Source organism: Sturnira hondurensis, unplaced genomic scaffold (genome assembly GCF_014824575.4).
Source record: "Sturnira hondurensis isolate 20B ecotype Veracruz unplaced genomic scaffold, ASM1482457v3 Scaffold0022319, whole genome shotgun sequence".
Lineage (NCBI taxonomy): Eukaryota > Metazoa > Chordata > Mammalia > Chiroptera > Phyllostomidae > Sturnira > Sturnira hondurensis.
In genome coordinates, this window is record NW_028094950.1 from 65,653 (window position 1) to 87,362 (window position 21,710).

General features: G+C 53.3%; 1 protein-coding gene across 2 annotated transcripts; it reads right to left on the reverse strand.

The window, feature by feature from the left end:
• Window positions 1-377: 377 nt before the first annotated feature.
• MFSD2B (MFSD2 lysolipid transporter B, sphingolipid) lies at window positions 378-20,494 on the reverse strand. Of its 2 annotated transcripts, XR_005064907.1 has the most exons (15): window positions 19,661-20,494; window positions 16,240-16,365; window positions 15,005-15,129; window positions 14,316-14,439; window positions 13,920-13,998; window positions 13,696-13,832; window positions 12,202-12,292; window positions 11,967-12,088; window positions 11,438-11,521; window positions 11,056-11,136; window positions 10,719-10,828; window positions 10,187-10,330; window positions 9,633-9,809; window positions 8,218-8,473; window positions 378-388 (listed from the first exon to the last, which is right to left on the reverse strand). XR_005064907.1 is itself a non-coding variant. In XM_037035455.1 (14 exons), the coding sequence occupies exons 1-14, from the start codon at window positions 19,745-19,747 to the stop codon at window positions 8,449-8,451; spliced, it is 1,512 nt and encodes a 503-aa protein (XP_036891350.1). In that variant the 5' UTR covers window positions 19,748-20,494; the 3' UTR covers window positions 7,685-8,448. The 2 variants fall into 2 exon arrangements, 1 of the variants encoding a protein (XP_036891350.1); XM_037035455.1 differs by lacking the exon at window positions 378-388 and having other exon boundaries at window positions 7,685-8,473.
• Between the last annotated feature and the right edge of the window lie 1,216 nt (window positions 20,495-21,710).

Genomic DNA, 21,710 nt, shown 5'->3' on the forward strand with positions numbered 1-21,710 from the left:
GCCCTCCCGCCCCCCGGCCCCCTGTGGCAGGGCAGATGGCTCACAAAGTGCTTGTTTACATATTCACGGCTGGTTTTGTCTGAAGGCAGAGCTCCCAGAACAAGACAGTATGATGGTGCCATACGGACTGTGTTTTACGTTTTCTCGGAGGCGTTCTCTCTCGCCCAAAGCTGGGTTGGAGCCGTCTCAGGAGCACTAGGTGCCGCCGCACTGTTGCAGATCTTTCCCGTGGCTCGAGGTGAGGGCGAGGGGTGCTGGAGAGCAGAGCCCCCAGCACGTCCCCTTCACCCGGACCAGCAGGAGTCGCCAGAGCGCCAAGGGAGACGTGCAGCTCACTGACGTCGCCCCCAGGGCTCCCTGGGACAGGAACTTGTGATGTTGGCTGGAGCTCCCACAATTTAAACCTAGCCTTCTTCAGAAAATTCTGGCTAAGGTCCAGATACTCCTAAAAACTGGCCCTGGGCAAATTTCAAGTGACCCGTCAAGCCCCACTTGAGCGTGTGCTGATGTTGCTAGTGTGGCGCCAAGCACAGGGGAGGTCTAGGGTGTGATTTTGTGTTCTTGCTGCTTCTGATTTTTCTCCATGAGGTTTCCCCCCCCCAGTTTTGGGATTATAAAAATATCCTATTTTCCCCCCTCATAATCAGTTCTTAAATTGTCACTTTAATTTTGTTTTTTTTCTTTCATTCTAGTCTTAGACAGCAGCATAGAGTCTGTGAGAGAAATTATTTCAGACAGTTGGACATTTCACTGAATCTGAGGTAGGGCTAAACGGTACCAATCGTCATCATTACCGGCTGAAGGGCAGCTGAGGCCAGTGGAGAGAGCCCTGACTCCAACCTCAGACAGACCCGGCGGCTCACCGCCTCCAGGCACCGTTACCAGTGTGCTTCACTGCAGCCCAGCAAATGGGCCGGTGTGTGGCCAGAGCGCATCTGCAGATGGTTGTTTTGGCCGTAGGTGCTACATTAGCGCAGAGGCATTTTTTCCATTTCCTTGAAAATTATCTGGAAGGAAATATTTTGTGCCTTTGGGGACCCCTGTCTGTTGCAGTTGATGAAGATGGAGCGGGGCTAGGACAGAAACAAGGGCCCATTTTGTGGTTCAAGTGCATTAGAGAGCTGCTGGGATAATGGAAGTGGAGGCCACTTGTCTGGGATCGGTTGCTCGAGAGCAGTGGCTGAGACCAGTCTGAGGCCTGGCTCCAGTTTCCCAGTGGGATGAAAGCGCACTTCTGTGAAGCCTGAAGAGGCGGCGGCTGGGGACCCTGAGTAACGAGGTCATGGTGGGTGCCTCAAGGTGTATGTTGTAATCAGCATTTCACTGGTCAGAATCCTGTGAATGTATTCAGTAAGATCACTCATGGCTGATGCAGCTGTTGTGAATGTTAATAAATATTTTATTGTTATTCTATTACAGTTGTCCCAGTTTCCCCGCCTTTGCCCTCTACCCAGCCTGCTGTGAGTGTTTGATGCTGTCTCCTGTGTGGTTATTGCTGGTCTACAGAAATGCCCTTGATTTTATGTACATGTATGTTGTCTCTGTATATCTTCTCCCCGTGGATGGGTCACTGGGAAGGGATTAGCTGGAGTGGGTCTGCCTTGGGTCGGCTGGTCGGGTGTGGGTGCCTGACTTTGTGCAGGACAGATTTCACAGCAGGGGTACGGGTGATTTTGGGAGGACGATTTCGGGAGGATGTTTACTGAAATGGAAGAAGGGCTGAGGGTGGGAGCCGTCACAGGAGGGAGCCTGGGCAGTGCTCTGCTTTGGCGCTCTAGAAAGGTTACAGAGAAGACGTTACAGGGAAGACGCGGGCCATGCTGGGCTGCCAGGACTCAGAGGAGAAAAAGTCACAGTGGCTCCATAGCTGCCACTGTCCATTGTTCCCTTGGGCGCAGGTCTCACTGGGACAGAAGAAGCAAAGCACACACCCGAGGAAAGGGCACGTGGGCGTTCTCGAGGAAGAGCACACCGCGTTTGTTTAGTCCACAGTCTGTCGGGTACTTGAGGGGGACTGTCTGTGGCGCTCCCAGGTTTTCTGTCTGTGCAGCTCATTGCTCCCCGTGTCCTGTCCTGCAAACTGCAGCCGTTTTGGTCTCCAGACTCAACTCAGGGTGCCCTCTGAGCTCCAGATAGTTCTCTCCCTGGTCACCCGGGAACTGCCAAGGCGATGGCGAGGGCAGTCATGAGATCCACCGCGTTCGTGTCCCCTCTCCCCCATCACTCCTTCATTGCCTGACGCCCAGGGTCTTGACAGTGGCTTTTTCATGTATTTTGTCCAGTTTTTTTTACTGCTTCAGTCCAGAGGCTAGATCTGGTCTCCGCTACTTTAGCACGTCCAAAAGCAGAGGTCTTTCCACATCTTGTTTATTTGTGTCTAGATGCTTTGTATTTTTTGTTGCTACTGTTAATGATATGTTTTAAAAGTCATGTTTATAACCACTGCTGGCATATTAAAATACAGTTTATTTTTGTTCATTTTATATCAACTACCTTGCTATGCTCTTGTTAATCCTAATGGTTTGTCTGGAGGTTCTTTTGGAGTGTCTGTGGGCAGTCATCACTTACAAATGACGGCAACTTTGTTTTTCTTTCTTATACTGTTATCTCACTACACTGGCTAGATCCCCTGATAAAGTATTGAGTAGAAGCAGTGGTAGTGGGGATCCTTCCTACATTCCTGACTTTAGAGGGGCTGGTTCACCATTGAGAATGATGCTTGCTAATAGATTTTTAGTAGACATCCTTTCTCAGGTTTAACATTTTTCTATCCTATAAATACAGAGTACTTTTATTATTGAATGGATATTAGATTTTTATCAAATTATTCTCTCTGTATGAAGATTATACTTTTTTCCTCCTTTAATCTATCAACGTGGTAAATCTCGATAGATTTTTCTAATGTTAAACCTTGCATTCTTGGAGTAAACCCACTGTGTTCATGGTGTGTTTATTTTTTAGACATTGTTAGACTCAGTTCACTGATACTTTGTTTAGGATTCTTGCTTTATGTTCATGAGTGAGATCAGCCTGTGAATTTTCTTTCTGTTTTACCACACTTGACTGGTTTTGATATCAAGCTTATTCTGGCCTGATATAAGGAGCTGCAAAGTGTGTCTTTTTCTTTTCTCTCTCTCTCTCTTTTTTTTTTTTTGAGTTGACTTTTTCTATTTCCTGGAAGAGTTTACATAAGATAGGAATGATCCTTGTTTGAAAGTTTGACGGAACTTGGTAAAAACCTGTTGGGTCTGGTGTTTTCTTTGTAGGAGTTTAAAAAAATATAATATTTGTGGGACCTTAAAGTATTTCTGTGTATTTACACCCACCCACATCTACATTCTGTTCTGTTATGCTTGTTTAAAAAAAAAAACAAATTTGTTCCAGTACAATCACTATATGAGAGAACAATTAGAGCCTAACATGAATTCCCTGTTGCTTGTGCACCAGTTTCATCCTTAAATGACACTTGGTGGACACAGAAGACAGTGCCCAGCGAGCTGAGGCCATAGTCACACACAGACACGTGTGAGCATCTCAGCCGCCCAGCAAGCAGCTGTTTCGGCTCACGGGGTGTGTTTTGAGCCGCACCCATTCATATCTGCTCTCAACTTTCTGTCCAGGGTCAGATAGCTTCTACCATTGGATAATAACCTACACGCTACAGCCCTTTCTGTTGCTTAATCCACATTCAGTGTATATGGGGATGGGCGGTGGAGGGAACAGAGAGAGAAAACTAAGACCACGGTTCTGGTTTTAGTGACTGGATAGATGCTGATACAATTGACCAAAAATGCAGGAGGCAGACCAAGAGTGGGGTGTGGGGATGAGTTCCACTGTGGACACAGGATGCTGCGTGAACGATACTCTGATGGGCACCTGGTCTCAGCTCAGGGGGTCTGAAGGTCAACAGATGGTTCCAGGCTAGAAATTGAGAGGCGTGTAGGTGGTGATGGTGAGGGAGACCCCGGGGCCCCGGGGAGCCTGAGGCCGCTGCAGAGCAACAGAGGAAAAGACAGGAAGCGAATGGTCAGTAGGAGAGCCGGGGGGTCGGGGCCTGCAGGCCAAGGGAGGAGCTTTGAAAAGGGGCGGTCACCGTTAATGAGTACCCGTCAGAGAGGGTTTTCTTGGTCACGTATTATCTCACTTAGTCCACAGCCATCCTGAGGTGTAGGCAGTAGCATAGACATTTGTTCAAAAGAAAAATGGAGGCTCAGATTTATTGACTCGGTTGACCAATCACACGTGTAAAAGATGAAAGCAGCAAACAAACTCCCATCTCCCTTTCTCCGATGCTGCAGTTCCGCTGCCGGCCGCACCGTCCCCGAGTGGGGAGGCAGAGACCGTGCGATGGGTGAGGAGGGAACGGCAGGTGAGGACGAGGAGACCAGGCTATGGTGGCTGGCGGGTAGGGGGAGAGCAATGTAGATTATTTGGAGAGGAGAAAGTTAAGGGAATAGGGAAGGCTGTTTTGTTTGAGAATGAGGGCAATGCAAACACTTGTTCATTCAGCGAATGTTAATTCATACTGAACATGTACTTCTGGACACTGAGGACGTAGCAGTAAAAACCAAAGTCCCTGCCCTCATGAAGTTTGCATTTTAATGGATATGTCAGGCAATAAACAAGCCACTGATTAACATACCTGTGCGTGGAGGGAGGTCCTACTGAATACAGACAAGGCATGTAGAGTTCAGTGAGTGCTGGGGAGGAGGAAGGGCTTGGCTGTGAGCCAACAGAAAAGCAGGGCAGGCTTCTCTGAGGAGGTGATAATTTAGCAGCCATCCAGTCTCATGAGGCCTTGAGGCCTGGTAGGGGAATTCCATGGATGGGACCTCAGTCGGAGGCAGGGGTGCTGGCAGTTGAGTGTCTTGATCAAGTGGAAGGCATGCTCTCCTGCGTGTAGGTGGAGGAGGAAAAGGTGGTGGAGAGCAAAGGGGCCAGGGGAGATCCTGTCCTTGGCCAGCGATAGGCCTCGGGTTTGGCCTTGGTGCCAAGGAGAGATCCTTTCCTCTGAAAACAGAGGACAGGCTCTGAGGGTGGGTGTCAGCAGAGGGGCCTGGACATGGGCAAGTGAACCCAAGGTTCAAGGGCAGAGCGAGGGGAGTTGCTGAGGACTCGGAGCAGAGCCAGGCAGGGATGCTGGCGACTGGTTGCATGGCAAATGCTTTAAGCACCAGCTCCCTCCACAAGCTTTGGAGTCAGGCTGCCTGAGGTTCCAGACCATTGCTGCCACCAACTGACCTTAGGCAAGTTGTCCAAGCCTGTTTCCTCGCCTGAAAATGAAATGATAGCGGCCACTTCGTAGGGTGGCTGTGGGTGGGAGGGGGTGAGGGGGATGGCATTCTCACCAGGCAGGGCCTGGCCCTGAGCCAGTCTGCCCGGGGCCAGCTGCAGGGTGTGGGTTCTTCGTGTGGGAAAGATGTCACAGCACGAGTCCAGGTGACTCTGAGGATACATTTATTAAAGCTGGGGACAGTGAAACAAGGAAGGCTTAGCACAGAGGAAGCAGCAGGAGAGCCTAGACCGGGCTGCCTTAGCCCACTGGGAAGTCAGAGAATTGGGGGCCTTGGGGACAGGCTCAGGGGATTAGCCTGGGATAAAGTGCCAGCTGCCCATTGCCTTAGAGTTCAGGAGATGCGCACCTGAGGGGAAAGCAGTGGGGGAGAAGGGAATGGCTGCAGCCGGAGGGAGAGCTTGCGTGCTGGCTCCTTTGTCTTGAGGCTTCTCTCTCTCTCTCTCTCTCTCTCTCTCTCTCTCTCTCTCTCTCTCTCTCTCTCTCTCTCTCTCTCGTCTCTCTCTCTCTCTCATCTCTCTCTCTCTCGTCTCTCTCTCTCTCTCATCTCTCTCGTCTCTCTCGTCTCTCTCTCGTCTCTCTCTCGTCTCTCTCTCTCTCGTCTCTCTCTCTCGTCTCTCTCTCTAGTCTCTCTCTCTCGTCTCTCTCTCTCGTCTTTCTCTCTCGTCTTTCTCTCTCTCTCTCTCTCTCTCTCTCTCTCTCGTCTCTCTCTCTCTCTCGTCTCTCTCTCTCTCGTCTCTCTCGTCTCTCGTATCTCTCTCGCAGGCCGGAACCTTGGGGAAATCTCAAAGAGGGCTTCGGTAGAATATCCGTCAGTTCTCCAGGTGCGCCCTTTCAGGGTGGTCGTCTCCTCTGATTGGTTGGAGGCAGGGCAGTTGGATCTGGTGTCACCCATCTGGCTTTGCTGCTTCTCTAGGCTTGGAGCTGAAACCCAACTTAGGCCTAGGTGTTATCTCCAGGGAGAAAAGCCCAGGGGGGAGAGGGTACCCTGGGGGCCAGGTCCTCTTTTCCCAGTTTTGCCCCGAGCCAGGCACTTCCTTCCACCCTGGGGGCCATCGGCACCTGGCTGTAAATTGCTCAGCTAGTTTGTTCAGCTCTGTGTCTCAGTTTTTCTATTCCACTTGCCAAGGGATATTCCTAGCTTCTTACTGTCCTGCTCAGTAGGATACCTTTTGGCCAGCCCACGGTGGTCCCCACCCCTGAGATCTACCCCCTGGCTGCAGAGGTGGCCCCTGCTGCTGCCCATACTGTACAGCGCTGCTCCTGAGACTGCACCCCTGGGGAATACAGGCAACATAAAGCTTGGCACGACCTTCTGATCCCACCTGCACTGCTGAGGTTTCCAAAGCACTCATAACCTGACATGGTAGAAACTTGACTCTGCCTTTACTTACTAGCTTTTGTCCCCACACGGCCAGTGTGATTTCCCAGCGTTAGAAACTGCTCTGTGTGTGTGCCCGCCTGTGTGTGTACCCGTGCACGGCAGGGGGTGGGCAGAGAGGGACAATGAAGAGAAGCTGAGCCCAGCTCTTTCTCTGGTACCCTGTGACCTCAAGGGTCAGATACCCATGTCAGTGTCACAAGTGCCCGAGAGGTCAGGCATTGGAAAGGCCAGGTCATGTTCTGCACTCTCACTGTGCAGTCAGTTCCCTCTTGCCACAGCATTTGCGCAGAAAGCCAGAGGCTTTAAGCTCTGAGGCCCAGGTCTCTTCTGCGCGTGGGTCTGAGCTCTGGCAGTCTTAGGGGGAGTCTCACACCCCAGGGGCAGCCAGAGGCGCAAAGAGGAAGTGGAAAGGAGCCTAGCCCTGGGTGGGCTCATGAGAGCTGACCCCCTGGAGGGGACAGGGCTGGGGCTGGGAAGACATTCAGGGGGCAAGGCTGCGCCTCCTGCTCTCCCCTTTAGGTGCCCTGACTCCTGGAGGGGGCGTTGCTGGGACATCAGGGTCCCCACATGTTCCCAATCTCTCCGTAAGTGCCAGCCCACCAGAGACAGTGCGGCCTGCTAGAGTTTCAGCTTTCTGTCTCTTCCAGAGGAGAGAAGGAACCTTCTCCCATACCTCCTCCCTGCAGTCAGAGGAAGTGCCGGGTCAGGGGCACAGCCAGGTTCAGTGACATCAGGCACCCTCCCTCTTTGGGGCGAGTTTCCCAGCAGGTAGGATGATCGTGGGCTGGCCACTGTCACATTTTATAGACTCAATAGAAGATAAATCCTTTAATTTTTTTTTCTATGTTATTTATTTTGAGGCGGGGAGAGAAAAAGAGGTAGAGAAACATTGATGTGCAAGAGAAACATTGACTGGCTGCCTTCCACATGCGTCCAAGTGGGGACCTGGTCTGCAACCCAGGCATGTGCCCTGACTGGGAATCGAACCAGCAACCTTTTGGTCCACAGGCCAGCGGTCAATCCACTGAGCCACACCAGCCAGGGCTGATTTGTTTTGAAAAAAATTTAAACCTCAGTGGATCTTTCTTCCCTAAAGATATGGCCTCTAGAAGGCTATGGTTCCCATACTTTTTATAAGATAAAAGTTCAGAAAAATAGCTCCACAAAAATAACTGTTCATAAAAATGATTGATCTTTGGTGGCTTAATATCAGTCTGCCCACCTCTAGAGACTGCGTCATCAACCCATCTGAACAAAGGGAAGGCACTCAGCCTGCTCACCCCGACCGCTGTCCCCATCACTGCTCCCTGGGGTCTGCTGGCCTCACTGCGTGTCTGTGTCTCTCCTAACTGAACATCCCCAGCATGTCCATCTGTCCCCACGCTGCTCATTCATGTGGTGTCTGTCACTCCTGTCACATGTCCACTGGAGCATCGGGGGAACAAGAGGTTGTTGCATCGGGTATTCCCACCAGGAGTCTGCAGGTCAGGCCGGTGGTGCCTTCCTTCTTTCAGGGAGGCTGCTATTGGGATGCTTGGACCTGGGTAGTCAGGGGCACAGGTTCATCTGAAGTAGTCTGTGGTCAATGGGCAAGAAATGAGGTGGAACCCAGGCCAGTCTCTTCCGGAGAGGTCACTGGAGACCCCACGTCCCAGGGAAGAGGTCCTGTGTAGGCTGCGGAGTAGGGGGTTACAAATGGCTGAGGAAAAGGGGTGGCTCGAGCCAAGAGGATGCTGGCTTCTGCTGGTCTGGCTCATGGAAGTCTCGCGCTTCACGCCAGGCTGTAACTGGTCCTCCTGTAGGAAAAGAAGGATGCCAGAGGATGAGGAAGCAGCGGGGTCTCTGTCCTGCCAGACCCCTCTGGGAGGGTCAGTGGCAGTTCCCTGTCTTCCTAGCCACTCCTCCCCTCCACCACCACTGCGAATACAGGCACGAGCCTGTTTCCCGGAGTGCCACCAAGCAGTCCTCCACCTGCGTGTCACTCCCTGAGTGTAATGCATGAGGTCAGTGCTGCTTGGCTGGAGTGTGAGAGCAGCCACACTGAGCATTGAGGGACCGATGATGATGCCACTTTGCCCCCACTGTGTGGTCCTCTGTATGTACATGTGCTCATGTTTGTTAAGTGCATGAACATCTGCAAAACATGGACACGTGAAAGTCTGTGGGGCCGTGTTGATACCACCTGGTATCTGCTTGGCCTTGGGCTCTGTGCTGGGCCCTTAGGACACAAAATGAGTAAACACAGCTCCAGCCTTCCAGGTCCCCACCGCCTCCTGGGAAAGGCAGTGAGTAGATCGTCCCTACAGTGGACGCAGTGCTGTGGAAGGAGGAAGGACAAGGCTGAGGGAGCTCTCAGCACAGCCTGCGGGTGAGGCGCCAGGGGGAAGGGTGGTGGTGGAGGATGAACAATCCCCAGGTCCTGGCCCCAGGCTGGAGGATGGTAGAGCTGGTTGGGACAAGGAAATGAATTCCATTGGGGAATTCCCACTAGGACCGCCTGCCATGGTTGTGGGACTCTAGGTGAAAATGTCCACGTGAGAGCAGCTGTGTAGACCAGGAACTTGAAGGAAGTGTGGCGGGAAGTGGGATAGGGAGGGGGCAGCTATGGGAGTCACCAGGCACAAGAGGTTCTCGAGGTCAAGCATGCAGATGAGGTGCCTGGGATAAGAGAGAACAAAAGGAATAGGGGTGAACATGGGCGCCCTCCCCCGCCACCGTCCCACAGGTTATCAGAGGAAAGGGACTGAGCAAGGACAGCCAGCGTAGCAGAAGAAGGTCCAGAAGGTGGCGTCAGTCACAGAAGCCAGGGAAAGAGCTTCCAAAGGCAGGGCTGTCTGGTGGTGTGAATACTGCCATGAGACCTCAGGACTGGTTGGCCTCACATGGGCACACACGCATGTGCCTCCTGGGGTGTGGTAGCCCTGCTGTGTGTACCCGTGTGCATGGGGTGCCCACCTCCGGAGGCTCAGCCGGCGGGAGGTGTCCTGGCTTGGCACCTTTGGAGTGGGGCTGACCATAAGGATGCAAAGACCGGTGAGGATCATGCAGGTGGGCACAGCACCGATGAGGACCTTGAGGGTCACCACCACCTGCTCTGTCTGCTTGCAGGCTCCTGCCTCATACCCTGCAAACCTGGAGAAACAGCCCAGATGCAACCAGCTCACATCCTCCCAAGCCCGGCTTCTGGGGGAGGGGTCCCAGATCCCCCACCTCTGCACCATCCTGAAACTTGAATCCATTCCTTGTCCAGACCAGCCTAAACATCACGGATGGGACAGTTGAGGGAATGGGCTGCCAGGGAGGAGTTGAGAGAACTGAGAATGTGGGGAGCTGAGGCTTCAGATGGGGTACAGCCCTTAAGAAGGGCCCCTTTTAGTCCCATTCACAGTGTAAACTGGGGCAGGTGATTCCCCCAGAGTATCCAAAGAGCAGAGCTTGGTCCCCTGGCTGGCTGGGGTGGGGGACTCGGCCATCTTGTGCCTCGGGCACAGCCCCACTCTGGGACTCACTCCAGACTGAGCGTGGAGACGCCCAGGGCCCCCGCGCCTGACAGCTTGGTGAAGAAGACGTAGGAGGAGTAGAAGATGGTCTCCGTGCCCGGGCCCTGCTGGTGCTGCAGCTGGAAGTCGTCGACCACGTCTGGGAGCATGGACCTGGGGGCGGGGGCTGTGGGGTTATCTCTTTGAACCCTTGGCAGCCACCAACCTGCACATTCTCTGGGTACAGAGACAAGTCAGTGTCATCCCTGAGGCCCCACTGCCCAGGACCAGAACCGGTCCACAGGGAGCCAGGCTATATGTGTGCCTGTTCCACCCCCGACTCCCCACCCCCTGGCTGCCCACTGTTCCTGCTGTCTGGTGCTCTTCTGGGAGGGCTCCCAGGATGGAGGAGCTTGTGGCCTCCATCTCCTGTGAGTGGGAGAGTGGCTTCCGAGCACAGGCTGGTCACCGGGGACCTGAGACGGCAGGCTGACATGCAGGAGGGCAGACCCCTGAGGAAGGACGTGAAGCTCCCACATTTCCTTCCCCTCGCCCAGCCTACCAGGGCAGCAGCAGGGACACAGCGATGCTCACGCCAGATACCAAGGCCACAACATATGCCACAGGTGCTGTGGGCACAACAGCCAACAGGATTGCAAAAGGCACCATCACCTGGGAAGACAGACACACTGGCTGCTCCCTCTACCTGCTCCGCCTCCCCACGTGGCTCTTTCCTGCACACACTCACCGGTGTTTACTACTGACCCTGTGCCTGGTCCTGTGCTGGGCACTGAAGACACAAGTGATTACAGATCTGCCCTACTGGCCCCCAGGAGGCTCAGGCCCCAAGGTCAACTTTCAGCTACCCACCTCCAAGCCTTGCTTCCTGCCCCACTCACACAGATCCCGAAGGCCGACATCCTCTTCCCAAATCGCTGTAGAACCCACTCCCACAGCGGGGTGCTCAGTACAGCAGAGACCTGGGAGCAGACAGGACCGTCACAGCCCAGCCGAGCTGCCAGTGCCCCTGCCCAGATTCACATAGCCCTGGCTTTTAGGTGGGATGCCCCACCATGACTTTGACCCCTGGTTAGAACCAGAGGCCATGAACTTTACGAACCTTGCCCCAATTCCACCCACTGCTGGAATGCAGGTGACCAAGGCCACAGCTGAGTCCAGCATGTTGACCAGCAGAACTCTGGCCACACATGTCAAGGACCACACATGTCCCCAACTCAGGTTCCCGAGTAATCGTGGCTCTGTCACCCCAGGTCCTCTCACCAGGATGGTTAGCACCAGGCTCTGGATGTGGTCGTGGAGCCGGGAGGCGTGTGTACAGAACAGGACCAGGTAGCTCTGCTCCACCTGAGGAGGTTGACAGGAAGTGGGTGTGAACAGGGACTGGCTGGACCTCAGAAGTTAAGAGCAAGGCCTGGGTCTCAATTCTGGCCCTCCTTTTGGGACCTTGAACTCTGGTTGCTGTCATCATTATGCAGTTCCCGCCTCCTACAAAGGATGCGTATCCCCAACACAGGTGTAAACACCCTTCCTAGTCCACCCTTCCCCTTGCAGGACTAAGATTGAGTGGACTTTACCACCCCAGACTCTTTTTTCCTGATGCCTGGGCCCTGACCCTCCTCAATCCCACAAGCTCAATCTAGATCTCTCTCCTCCCAGCACCAGGCTCTCTGAGCCACATGCCAGCCACTGGTTAAAACTCAAGCCTCATCCTGACTAGGGGATGAGAAGCTGAACCTGAACCTATGCAGGCTGGAGGCAAGCCAGTGGGGACTGGCCTGGCCACAGGTACCTGAACAGCTGCTGAGATGAACAGGAAGGAGATCACCAGCTTCAGGTAGGGCGGGTGCCGGACAGTGAGGCCCAGCCCAGCCAGGAAGCTCATGCCCTGGCTGGAGGCTGTGGCAGAGGGTTCTGCAACACAGGAAGGTGACACTGGCTTGCCAGAGTTCAAAGCCAAACCCATTCCCAAGAGGAGCCCTGCCCCCAGCTCTTCTGCTTCTCTCATTCTGCCTGCATCTCTGTACCTGGTCGCTCCTTCACCCCCAAGTGGAGGAAACCAATGCACACAGGGTAAGTCACAGCAACTGCAGCGGCTGCAACGGAGTAGAGACAAGCCTGTGGAACAGGACAGAACTAGGGTGAGGGTGATGTCTCCAGCCTATGGGGGTGAGGACCCCCAGGGGCAGGGCAGGGCAGGTCCTCCTGTGCCTCCTGCATGCATCCATGCCACCACGGGTTTGAAGGTCTGTGTGCTCTCTCTCCTCCAGCCTCCCTGTCTCATTTATTAAAACAAACATTCGGCCCTGGCTCAGTTGACTGAGTGCTGACCTGTGAACCAAAGGGTGGCCAGTTCGATTCCCAGTCAGGGCACATGCCTGGGTTGCAGGACAGTTCCCCAGTAGGGGGCCTGTGAGAGGCAACCACACAGTGATGCTTCCCTCCCTCTCTTTCTCCCTCCCCTTCTCATTAAAAATAAATAAAAAAAATATTTTTAAGAAAGAAGTCCATTGTTGCTGATTTCTGTATGCTGGACCCTGAGGTCAGGAAGACAGATCCAGGAACAGAAAGTTACTGTGTGTCCACGATGGCCCAGATAAATGTAAAAGAGAGAGAGAGAGAGAGAGAGAGAGAGACGGTTCTACCTGTCCTGTAAAGATATGCATGGGCGTGACAGTCACCCATTTCCACATAGAGGCTGCCTCTGGGGAGGGAGGAAAGAGGGAGATGGGCAGGGCCTCACGGCTGAGGGTCCCGCACAACCGCACGGGGCCCCACATTCAGGGCCTGCCCTTGGGCGTTAGTGCTCTGCTGTCGCTGTCTTGAAATTCTTGGTGATTTTATCTGTGAATTTGTGTTTTATAAGTGAAGCCCATGGAACTTTGAAGAGGCACCTTTGTTAAACCTTTAGTAGTGGGTTCTCAGCTTTCCACTCCCCACTCTGGGCACCCCAGGCCCTGCCTGGTCTCCTCCAGCCCCATTCGAGGCCGCTGCCACCCTCAGTTCCACCCGCACCCAGAAGGAGTGGAGGGGAAGGGGCTGGTGCAGGCCACGGGCAGGACAGGCAGTGCACGCGAAAGGGTGTCATCCTGAAACACGGACAGGACTCATGATAGGATGGAGTGGACGGCTGAGAGAAAGGAAGGAGTAAAGGATGACTCCCAGGGTCTCGGGGATGGTGACATCAGTTGCCTAAGGGGAAAACAGATGACCTTGAAGGCCAAAATAGATGCATGTCCCAATGGGCGAAGAGGGACCTGCTTTGAGGGGACCCGTGTGCTGCGCATTTCCCTTCTCCTTTCACATGGGGGTGGGGTGGGGCGTGATTAGAGCTAGAGGGGAGGGGTCACGGGAGGGGCTTTACCCAGAGCTCTGCAAGGACATCCAAACCCTTCTCTGGGGTCTGTCCTCTCCCCTCCAGATGGCCTGCTAGGGTGCTGTGTGTTCATGTTTAGAAGGCACCCAGGTGGAGGAGAAGTAGGTCTAGAGGGAGAGTAGGATGCGTCTGCATGGGCACTCACTGCACCAGGGGAGACGGCGACCGGGTCCGGGAGCTCGAGGTCCGCGTCCTCGCACCTGTGGGGACTGTGGGCGCCGGACACGATGAGTCCATGGACTGCGGCTCCCATCAGCGTCCCCGCCATCTCCATGGTTATCCCTGGGACACGGTGAACGCTAAGGTGACTGAGCTCGAGCCCCGCCCCTAGCTGCAACCCCCCCACTCTCACCCCACGCAGGCACTCACGGTAGGCGGTGGCTGAGTCCCGCTCCCTGGGGCTGGGGGTCAGGAGCATGGTGAGCGCTGTGTAAGGCACCTGTAAGAACTGAGGGGCGGAGTTGAGATGGAGTTCTGCCCAGACCGACAAAGTGGACAACCTGTCCCAGCCCTCCCTATGCCAGGCTGGCAGCCCCCACAGATGCCCTCAAGCCAGGAGTCAAGTGCCGAGAGGCAGGAGGGGGCACCTAGCCCAGAGGCCAGTGGGTGGGAGGAGCTAAAGGTAAGGGCCAGGCACTGGTGAGTAGGTGCCAACAATGGGACTCATCCTGAACACCTATCCCTGACACGCACACTTCAGAGTGGCCACTGGCCAGCGATTGGGTTCCAGGGGTCCAAGCCCAGGAAGGGGGGCCACCTGCTTACCGTGGCCAGAGCCTGGAATAGGCAGTAGAAGGTCATGTACCAAAGGCCTCGAAGGCTGGTGAAGGGGGGCAGGAACCACGAGAAGAAGTAAGCCACGGCGATGAAGGGCGTGCAGCCCAGCACCCTGTGGGGACAGTGGAGATAGACTGGCCACTGCACCAGGAGTGGGAACACGAAAGGGTGGGCCTGGGGCAACCCCACCCCTCTGCCCCTGGACTAGCCCTGGACTGAGATTCTGGGTGGGAGCCATGGACGTGGGGGCTAATGGGGCCCGGAGGTAGCCAGGAATCGGGGCTGGGACTCTGGCGAGGACCCTTGGGTGCTTGGTGGCACCATTCTGTGAGTCAAGGACCCTGGAGCACAGGAGCTGTGCCTACTCTGCTAGACTCCCCAGGGCGTCTAGCCCATGGCCGCCACACTTAGATCTCTGGGCCAGGCCGGGGAGTCTTGGAGGTTTTGTCCAGCCCTGAGCCAGATGGTGAGGGAAAGTCTCCAAGAATGTCTCTGAACTGCATGACTCAGTCTGTCCCAGTCTGGTACTGTCACCTACTGTCAGTCCCATCACCTGCTATCTTGTCTTGTCCTCTAACCATCCATAGAGTTTTCTACTAAGGAGCAGGGCTGTGACGAACACAGCGACCACAGGCTGTGGGCTGGTGCCAGACCTGAAGGACCAGGGGGCTGCTCACCAGGGCATGAGTCGTCCAGACCCTGTCCTCCGGCTTCTGTTGATGAGGAACCCAGCCACCGGGTCAGCAGCTGCCCCAGACACCTTCCCTCCAAACAGCACAAGTGACACCTGGGCGGCGGGGATCTGAGATGGGCAGGGGAGGAGAGAGCCAAGGACTGGCCGAGTCGGAGCAGCCATCCAGGCCTGCCCACGCACCAGGGTGGCGAGCTGGCGAGCTGGCAACCTGGCTGGGGCCAGAGGCACAGTGGGACGTCTGTCTGGCCTCCTGGCCAGGACACTACCTTGAAGGCTCTCAGGGCACATCTGTACTAGTAAAGGAAGGGGCGAGGGTGGGAGCTGACGGGCGCACACCGGCACGCTGCTATTGCTACTCATGCCCAGTCCCTTTGGAGAAGACACGAGGGACTCTCATCTGAGGTGGCCCGGTGCAAGAAGGGTGCACCCAGGGTGACAGTCTAGACTTTCTGTCTCATAATGAAAATGTTTTATTGATTTTCTGGTTACATAGATGATACACTCACTGTAAAAACATTCAAGCAGTACAGAAAAATATTGAGCAAAGCTCATCTGAAATCCCACCACCCTGAGACAACTTCCAGATGCATTTTGATGGTCATCCTTTCATGCATTTATGTACATTTGCGACTTACATCCTTATATAAATGCAACCGTATCAGTGTCATATAAAAAAGTCATTAACACCTCATTAAAATTTCTTTTTAGCTTATTCTCTATTCTCCACCATTGCCTCATATAGCCAACGTTAACAGCCTAGAGCAATTCTCTGTACATTTTCTCCATGCTCATTTTTAATCATGTACTGACTCATACATACATACTATGCTCATGTACACACATGTATGGGGCATGTCTTTCTTTTACGAACATGGGATAATTTTACATACTCTTCTCTAAAACTAACTTTTCTCAGTGGGTAGTGCATCACGGAAATCCCTCCAAATCAACTGCTATAGATCCACCACATTCTTTAAACGGCTACATAATTATCCATTCGACCAAGACAGTGCAAGCTATTACCCAGATGCTTCCGTATTGTTGGGTGTTCACATTGTTTCCCATTTTCCACTGCAACCAGGCTGCAACGAACACCCTTGAGGAGGTTGCCTTCCATAGTCTAGGTCAAAAGTGCTATCTGGGAAGGGTGGTGGGGTGGAAGGACCAGAGGCCACGGAAGATGGGAATAGGGGGTCCTGGGCTGATGCCCACACTTACCTGTGCCACATCTAGCAGGAAGAGCTGCAGGTAAAAGGCTGTGGCACTGGAGGCCACTTGGTTGGGGACCCCGCCAATGCCATAGCACACCTTTGTACAGAATGAGAGGCGACCAGCTCTGCTGTCCTGGGGGAGACAGAGGATCTAAGGCCCGCCCTCACAGACACACAGCAGCTCCCACACACCCGTGGCTTCCAGAAGCATCCCGAGTCCCTCGGTCTCCAGGGCTTTTCCTGCAGCCTCTCGGTCCTAATTTGACCCAAATCATCTTAAAGGGAAGTGAGACAGAGAAAAGAAAAAAAAATACTAAAACATGACCTCTAAACTTTTCCAGGGGGAAGTTCTTCCCTATATTTCCCCCTCAGCGCTTCCCACTTTTGTGTTTTCTGAGTCAGCAAGCCTGAGTGAACTGGGGATCAGGAGGCCCCCAACTTTGCCACCAGGTCCCTGTGTGACCTTGAATAAAACCACTTTCTCTCTCTAGGCCTTTGAATGGAAAAGTCCTGCCAACTTCACAGGGTTGGTTTTTCTTTTTTAAAGATTTTTTGGTTTTAGAGAAAGGGAAAGGTGCATGGATGGGTTGCCTCTGGTAAGTGCCCTGGAAAGAATGGAACCGAGGACTGTGCTTTGTGGGCTGATGCCTGAACAACCGAGCCCCACCGGCCAGGGCTGCACAGGGCTGCTTCCACGAGCAGATGAGGGGCTGGTACTGGGAGCAGATCATTAGATGTTCAGGACTTTTGCAGCCAGGTATTGAACAACTAGCAGCCCGAAACCAGCCATGGTGAGAGTATTTACACCCCTGAAATCAGCAAACATTACAAACCAGAGCCCCCGCTCCCTAGACTGTTTACTAGGCTACTGCTGAAATGAAGTAATGTTTATGATCCCATGTGTGTGTGTGTGTGTGTGTGTGTGTGTGTGTGTGTCCCAAGCCCTAAGCTACCCAGCGGACCCCAGACTCAAATACAGGACTGCCTCCTCACACCCCTCTGTGGTTGACTAACCTGCGTTTCATATTGGCACGGTCAAACGGACAGCTTGATTCCTGTCTCATTGTGTCAACTGACTCCTCACCCTGTTGTCCCCATTGCATTAAGGGACCCCAATGTCCACTCAGCAGCTCGGGCCACAGACCTGGGAGTCACCCTTGCCTCCCCCTTCCCGAGTCCCCTGTCTGATCTGTCTGTGAGAGTCTCCTTAGTGGCTCCCTTGCTTCTGCTCTCACCCCTACTATCCACTCTCCATCCAGCAGCCAAAGTGATCTTTTCCTAACAGCTAGGTTGTGTCTCCTCTCTGCCTAAAACCCTCCCACAGCCTGCCCATAAACTCCGAGTAAAACTCCAAGTCCTGCCCTGGCTGGGTAGCTCAGTTGGTTAGAGCATCATCCTAGTGTATCAAGGTTGCAGGTTTGATCCCCAGTCCGGGCACACATGAAAATCAACCAACGACTGCATAAGTGAGTGGAACAGCAAATCAGTGGGGTTCTCTCTCCCTACTCCTCTCTTTTCTCTCTCTAAAAATCAAAAACAAACAAAAAACCCTCCAAGTCCTCACCATATAGCCTACAAGAGCCCACCCAGTCTGCCCCCATTCCCACCTCACTTCGAATAGCTCTCCTCCATCATGGGATCTCCCTTCCTATTCCTCAAAACGGCCAAGGCCAAGCGTACTGCTGCCTCAGGGCCTTTGCACTTCCCATTCCTTCTGTCTGAGAGTCTCTTTCTTCAGGTCCTTGCAGAACTGACTCCTTGTTATTCACATTTAAGCCTAAGTGTCGTATTCTTAGAGTGGCCTTCCCCGGCCACCCATGTCTCTTTCAATTGTGCATACTAACTGAGGTGCTCCTACTTGTTTCCTGCCTCTCTCCATCAGAAGGCATGTTGTCTGAGAGCATGACCTATTTATTCGCCACCCTGTGTCCCCAGGGCCTAGAACAATGCTCAGTACATAGTAACACTCAGGATGTATTTGCTGAAAGAATAAATGCCATGAAGACACTGTGTAAAGTGCTCTAGAGAAAGATGCTGGGAATTCTTCTTTCCCGTCTTTGCTTGGGGATGGGTGGGGGAGTGGAGAGGACGATGGCTTCACCCATTTTGGTATCTTGCAGGACACCCAGAGGGACTCTTTTGAAGGGAAGGTCTCCCCAGATAAGAGTTTATCACATCCTTTGCACACTCTTCCTACACACAGAAGAAAACCACACACGAAGCAGGATGTGGTCTCCTTTTCTGGCATTGTGTGAACATTATTTCAACTTCCAGAAAACTTTGAACAATAGGCAGATCCACCAGGATAGCCCTCCTGCCCCACCCCATAATGGGGTTCTTATCTCCCCCTCAATGTGCTTAGCAAGTTTCTGGCACATAGAAGGCACTTGAATGACAGGGGGTGAAAAATTCCAACCGAAACTAGGTCTATGATACATACAATCTTGGAATCTTGATGGTTTTATGTGCTTGAATCAGACGCCCTTCACAGTTGGCTGCACACAAGTTTGAGCGTTAGACACACTCGGATTCAAATTCTGCATCTGCCATTGCCAGCCGTGTGACCCAGGCCAGGTCACTTGACGTGGCTGTCTCACCTTCCTCTCATGTTAAGTGGAGATAATACAACCTCACAGGGTTGTTAAGAGAATTAAATGCCGGCAATTTGTTGGCCATGTTAGTTTCCCCTTCCCATTCATCTCGTCCTGAATTTCTAAATGTCACTGGAAAATGCGAGTCCTCAGAGAACCTCTGCATCGAAGTTTGTTTCTCGGGGGCCACAATCCTTTGCTCGGAGGTGCCTGAGCAGCAGAGGCCGTAGGAAATTGAGTGGGTGGTGCAGTGAAGCCACAGACAACGAATGCTTCTCCTCAGAGCCGGCCGGATTTTACATTCAGTAGACACCAGCTCCAGCACCCCCACCCTTGTGACACGGGTCCCAGCGCCACCCCCCTAGTTTCCCACCTGTCCTCCAACATCACTCTGGGGCCTGGTGGCCAGGAAGGACATCTCTGGGGACAATCTCCCGAGGGAGAGCCTGGTGCCTGGACCAGGCCAGGGTTTGAGACGGTGGGGACCAGGGAACTGGGGAAGGAAGGCTGCCTTCGTGGGCACACCTGTGAGATGTCTCTGGGAAGGTGCGGAGGGTGGCAGGCCTGAGCCCTAGGATGGGAATCAGGAGACCAGAGACAGGCCCTGGTCCGCCTGTTCTCTTCTGGGCTCCCCAGGATAGCCTCTGGGCTCTCAAGTGGCAAATCCCACTAGGGGCAGTTCAGGTGGAGGACCCTGCAAGGTTGGTCAAAGGGCTTCGATCCGACTCCCTCAAGGCCCCTGGGGCCCCTCTGTCCCCCCCTCCCCCACTGCCCCCGAACTCCCCGCCTTGGGCTACTCCCAGCTCCCCTGTGGCACCGCGCTTTTTTTGAACTCACCGAGCAGGGCTCCAGGGTTAGTGCTTCCCCTTGGGGCACTGGCACGTCGTCTGCAGGGGCCTGGGTCCCTCCGGCGGAAGCCGCCATGGTGCACAGCAGCAGCGCCTGCGACCCCGGGCTATCTGCCCGCGGGGAGGGCGGATCCCTCGTGGAGGGCGCAGCGAGGGGGTGGGGGGTGGGCCGGCTGGGGAAAGGCCAGAAACCGGGAAGCTGTGAAAGTTTCTTTTTCCCCAAAGGGAAAAATACCTAGAGATCAGATTCACTGGGGGAAGAAGTCCCTGGGCGCTGTTTCCATCCCTCCCTCGGGGTGGTCGGCCGGTGAGTGAGAACCAGAGGCAGTTGGAGCCCCATTCTCCTGCCAAATCCTTGTGGGTGAAACTCAGCAAGGCAAATGTATTTGAAAAAATGAAGCAATAGAATTGACTTGTTTAGATTAAGATTACAGCTGAACAGGCTTGTAAACTGCTAAATTTGATACCGGATGCCCCCAATATATATTTTCCAGCCTCATAGAAAACAGGGGTGTGGCCCCGTAAATTCTGGCCAGTGAATGAAGGCAGCCTGAGGTACACAATTTCCCAGATAGGTCCTTAAAAAGAAAGGGTTTACATCACACATGAAACTCAAGTGAAAAATGTATCACAGACCTGAGTGTAAGGACTAAAACGAGAAAACTCTTGGAAGAAACCAGCAGCAAAGCTTCGCAAGTGTGAGTTATGTAATTCTTTTTCGGATGGGACACCCCCCAAGCCCAATCGGACTATACAGCAAAATGAAAACCTTTGGGCTGCAAGCCAACCAAATAAGTGAAAAGATGACCCACTCAATGGAATATTTGCAAATCATAAGGACTTGTGTTGGACTATATAAATAGCTCTTCCAACTCAGTAACAAGACAAGCAACCCAATTTGGAAATGAGCAAAGGATTCTGAGATATTTCTCCAAACGCAGACACGAGAAGACGCTCATGCCATTAGGTAAATGTAAAACTTCAGGCTGCCACTCCAGGTGGATAGCTCTTCTCAAAAGGACAGACGACGACTGTCCCTGAGTGTTGGGGAGGATGTGGAGAAATCACAGGTCGCTGCTGGTGGGAGTGTGAAGTAGGGCAGGCACTTGGGAAAACTGGCAGTTCTCCAAAAGATTAAAAGTGGAATTAGCATATGACCCAGCAATACCACTCCTAAGGATATACTCCAGAGAAATGAAACATGTTCACACGACAACATTCAGAGCAACATTATTGATGGCAGCCAAAACGTGGAAAGAGCGCAGCTGTCCCTCAGTTGGTAGATGAGAGAGGGTGGTGGGTATTTCCACACAATGACTATTATTCAGCAACAAGAAGGACATGGATAAAGCCTGAAAACATTAAGTGAAAGGACACTGGCCTTGGCTGATGTTGGTCAGGTGGTTAGGCATCATCCCACACACTGAGAGCTGGAGCCTTCAGTTCCCGGTCAGGGCACATGGCCAGGGTTGTGAGCTCCGAGCCCGGGTGGGGGGTCCGGGCTTGTGCAGGAGGCCACGGACCAATGGTGCTCTCCCTCTCTTTCTCCCCCCTCTTCCCTCTCTCTAGAATCAATGTAAGAAAACACTTTTAAAAAATAAATGAATAAAAAGAAAAGACACTGGTCACAGAAGACCACGTGTTATGTGAGTCCGTTGACCTGAAACGTCCAGAATAGGTCAGTCTAGGAATAGATTGCAGATTTGAGGTTGCCTAGAACTGAGGGTGGAGAATGACTGCTCGTGGGTGTGGAGCTTCTTGTAGAAGGAACGAAAATGTCCTCACTTTAGACTGAGTGATCGCTGCACAGTCCTGTGAATACACTGAAAACTCTGAACGGGCGAATCGTAAGGTATGTGAATTACATCCCAGTGAAGGGTCTTTTTTGTTTGTTTGTAAAGGGCAGGAGTGTGCTTCTTCCTGTGGGGTGAAATGCCCATGTGACCGTGAGGCCTCGAGCTACACACTGAGACCGACAGGCCAACAACACAGGAGTCTGGGAGCCTCCAGTGTCTGCTCCTTAGTCTAAAGCAAGTCAT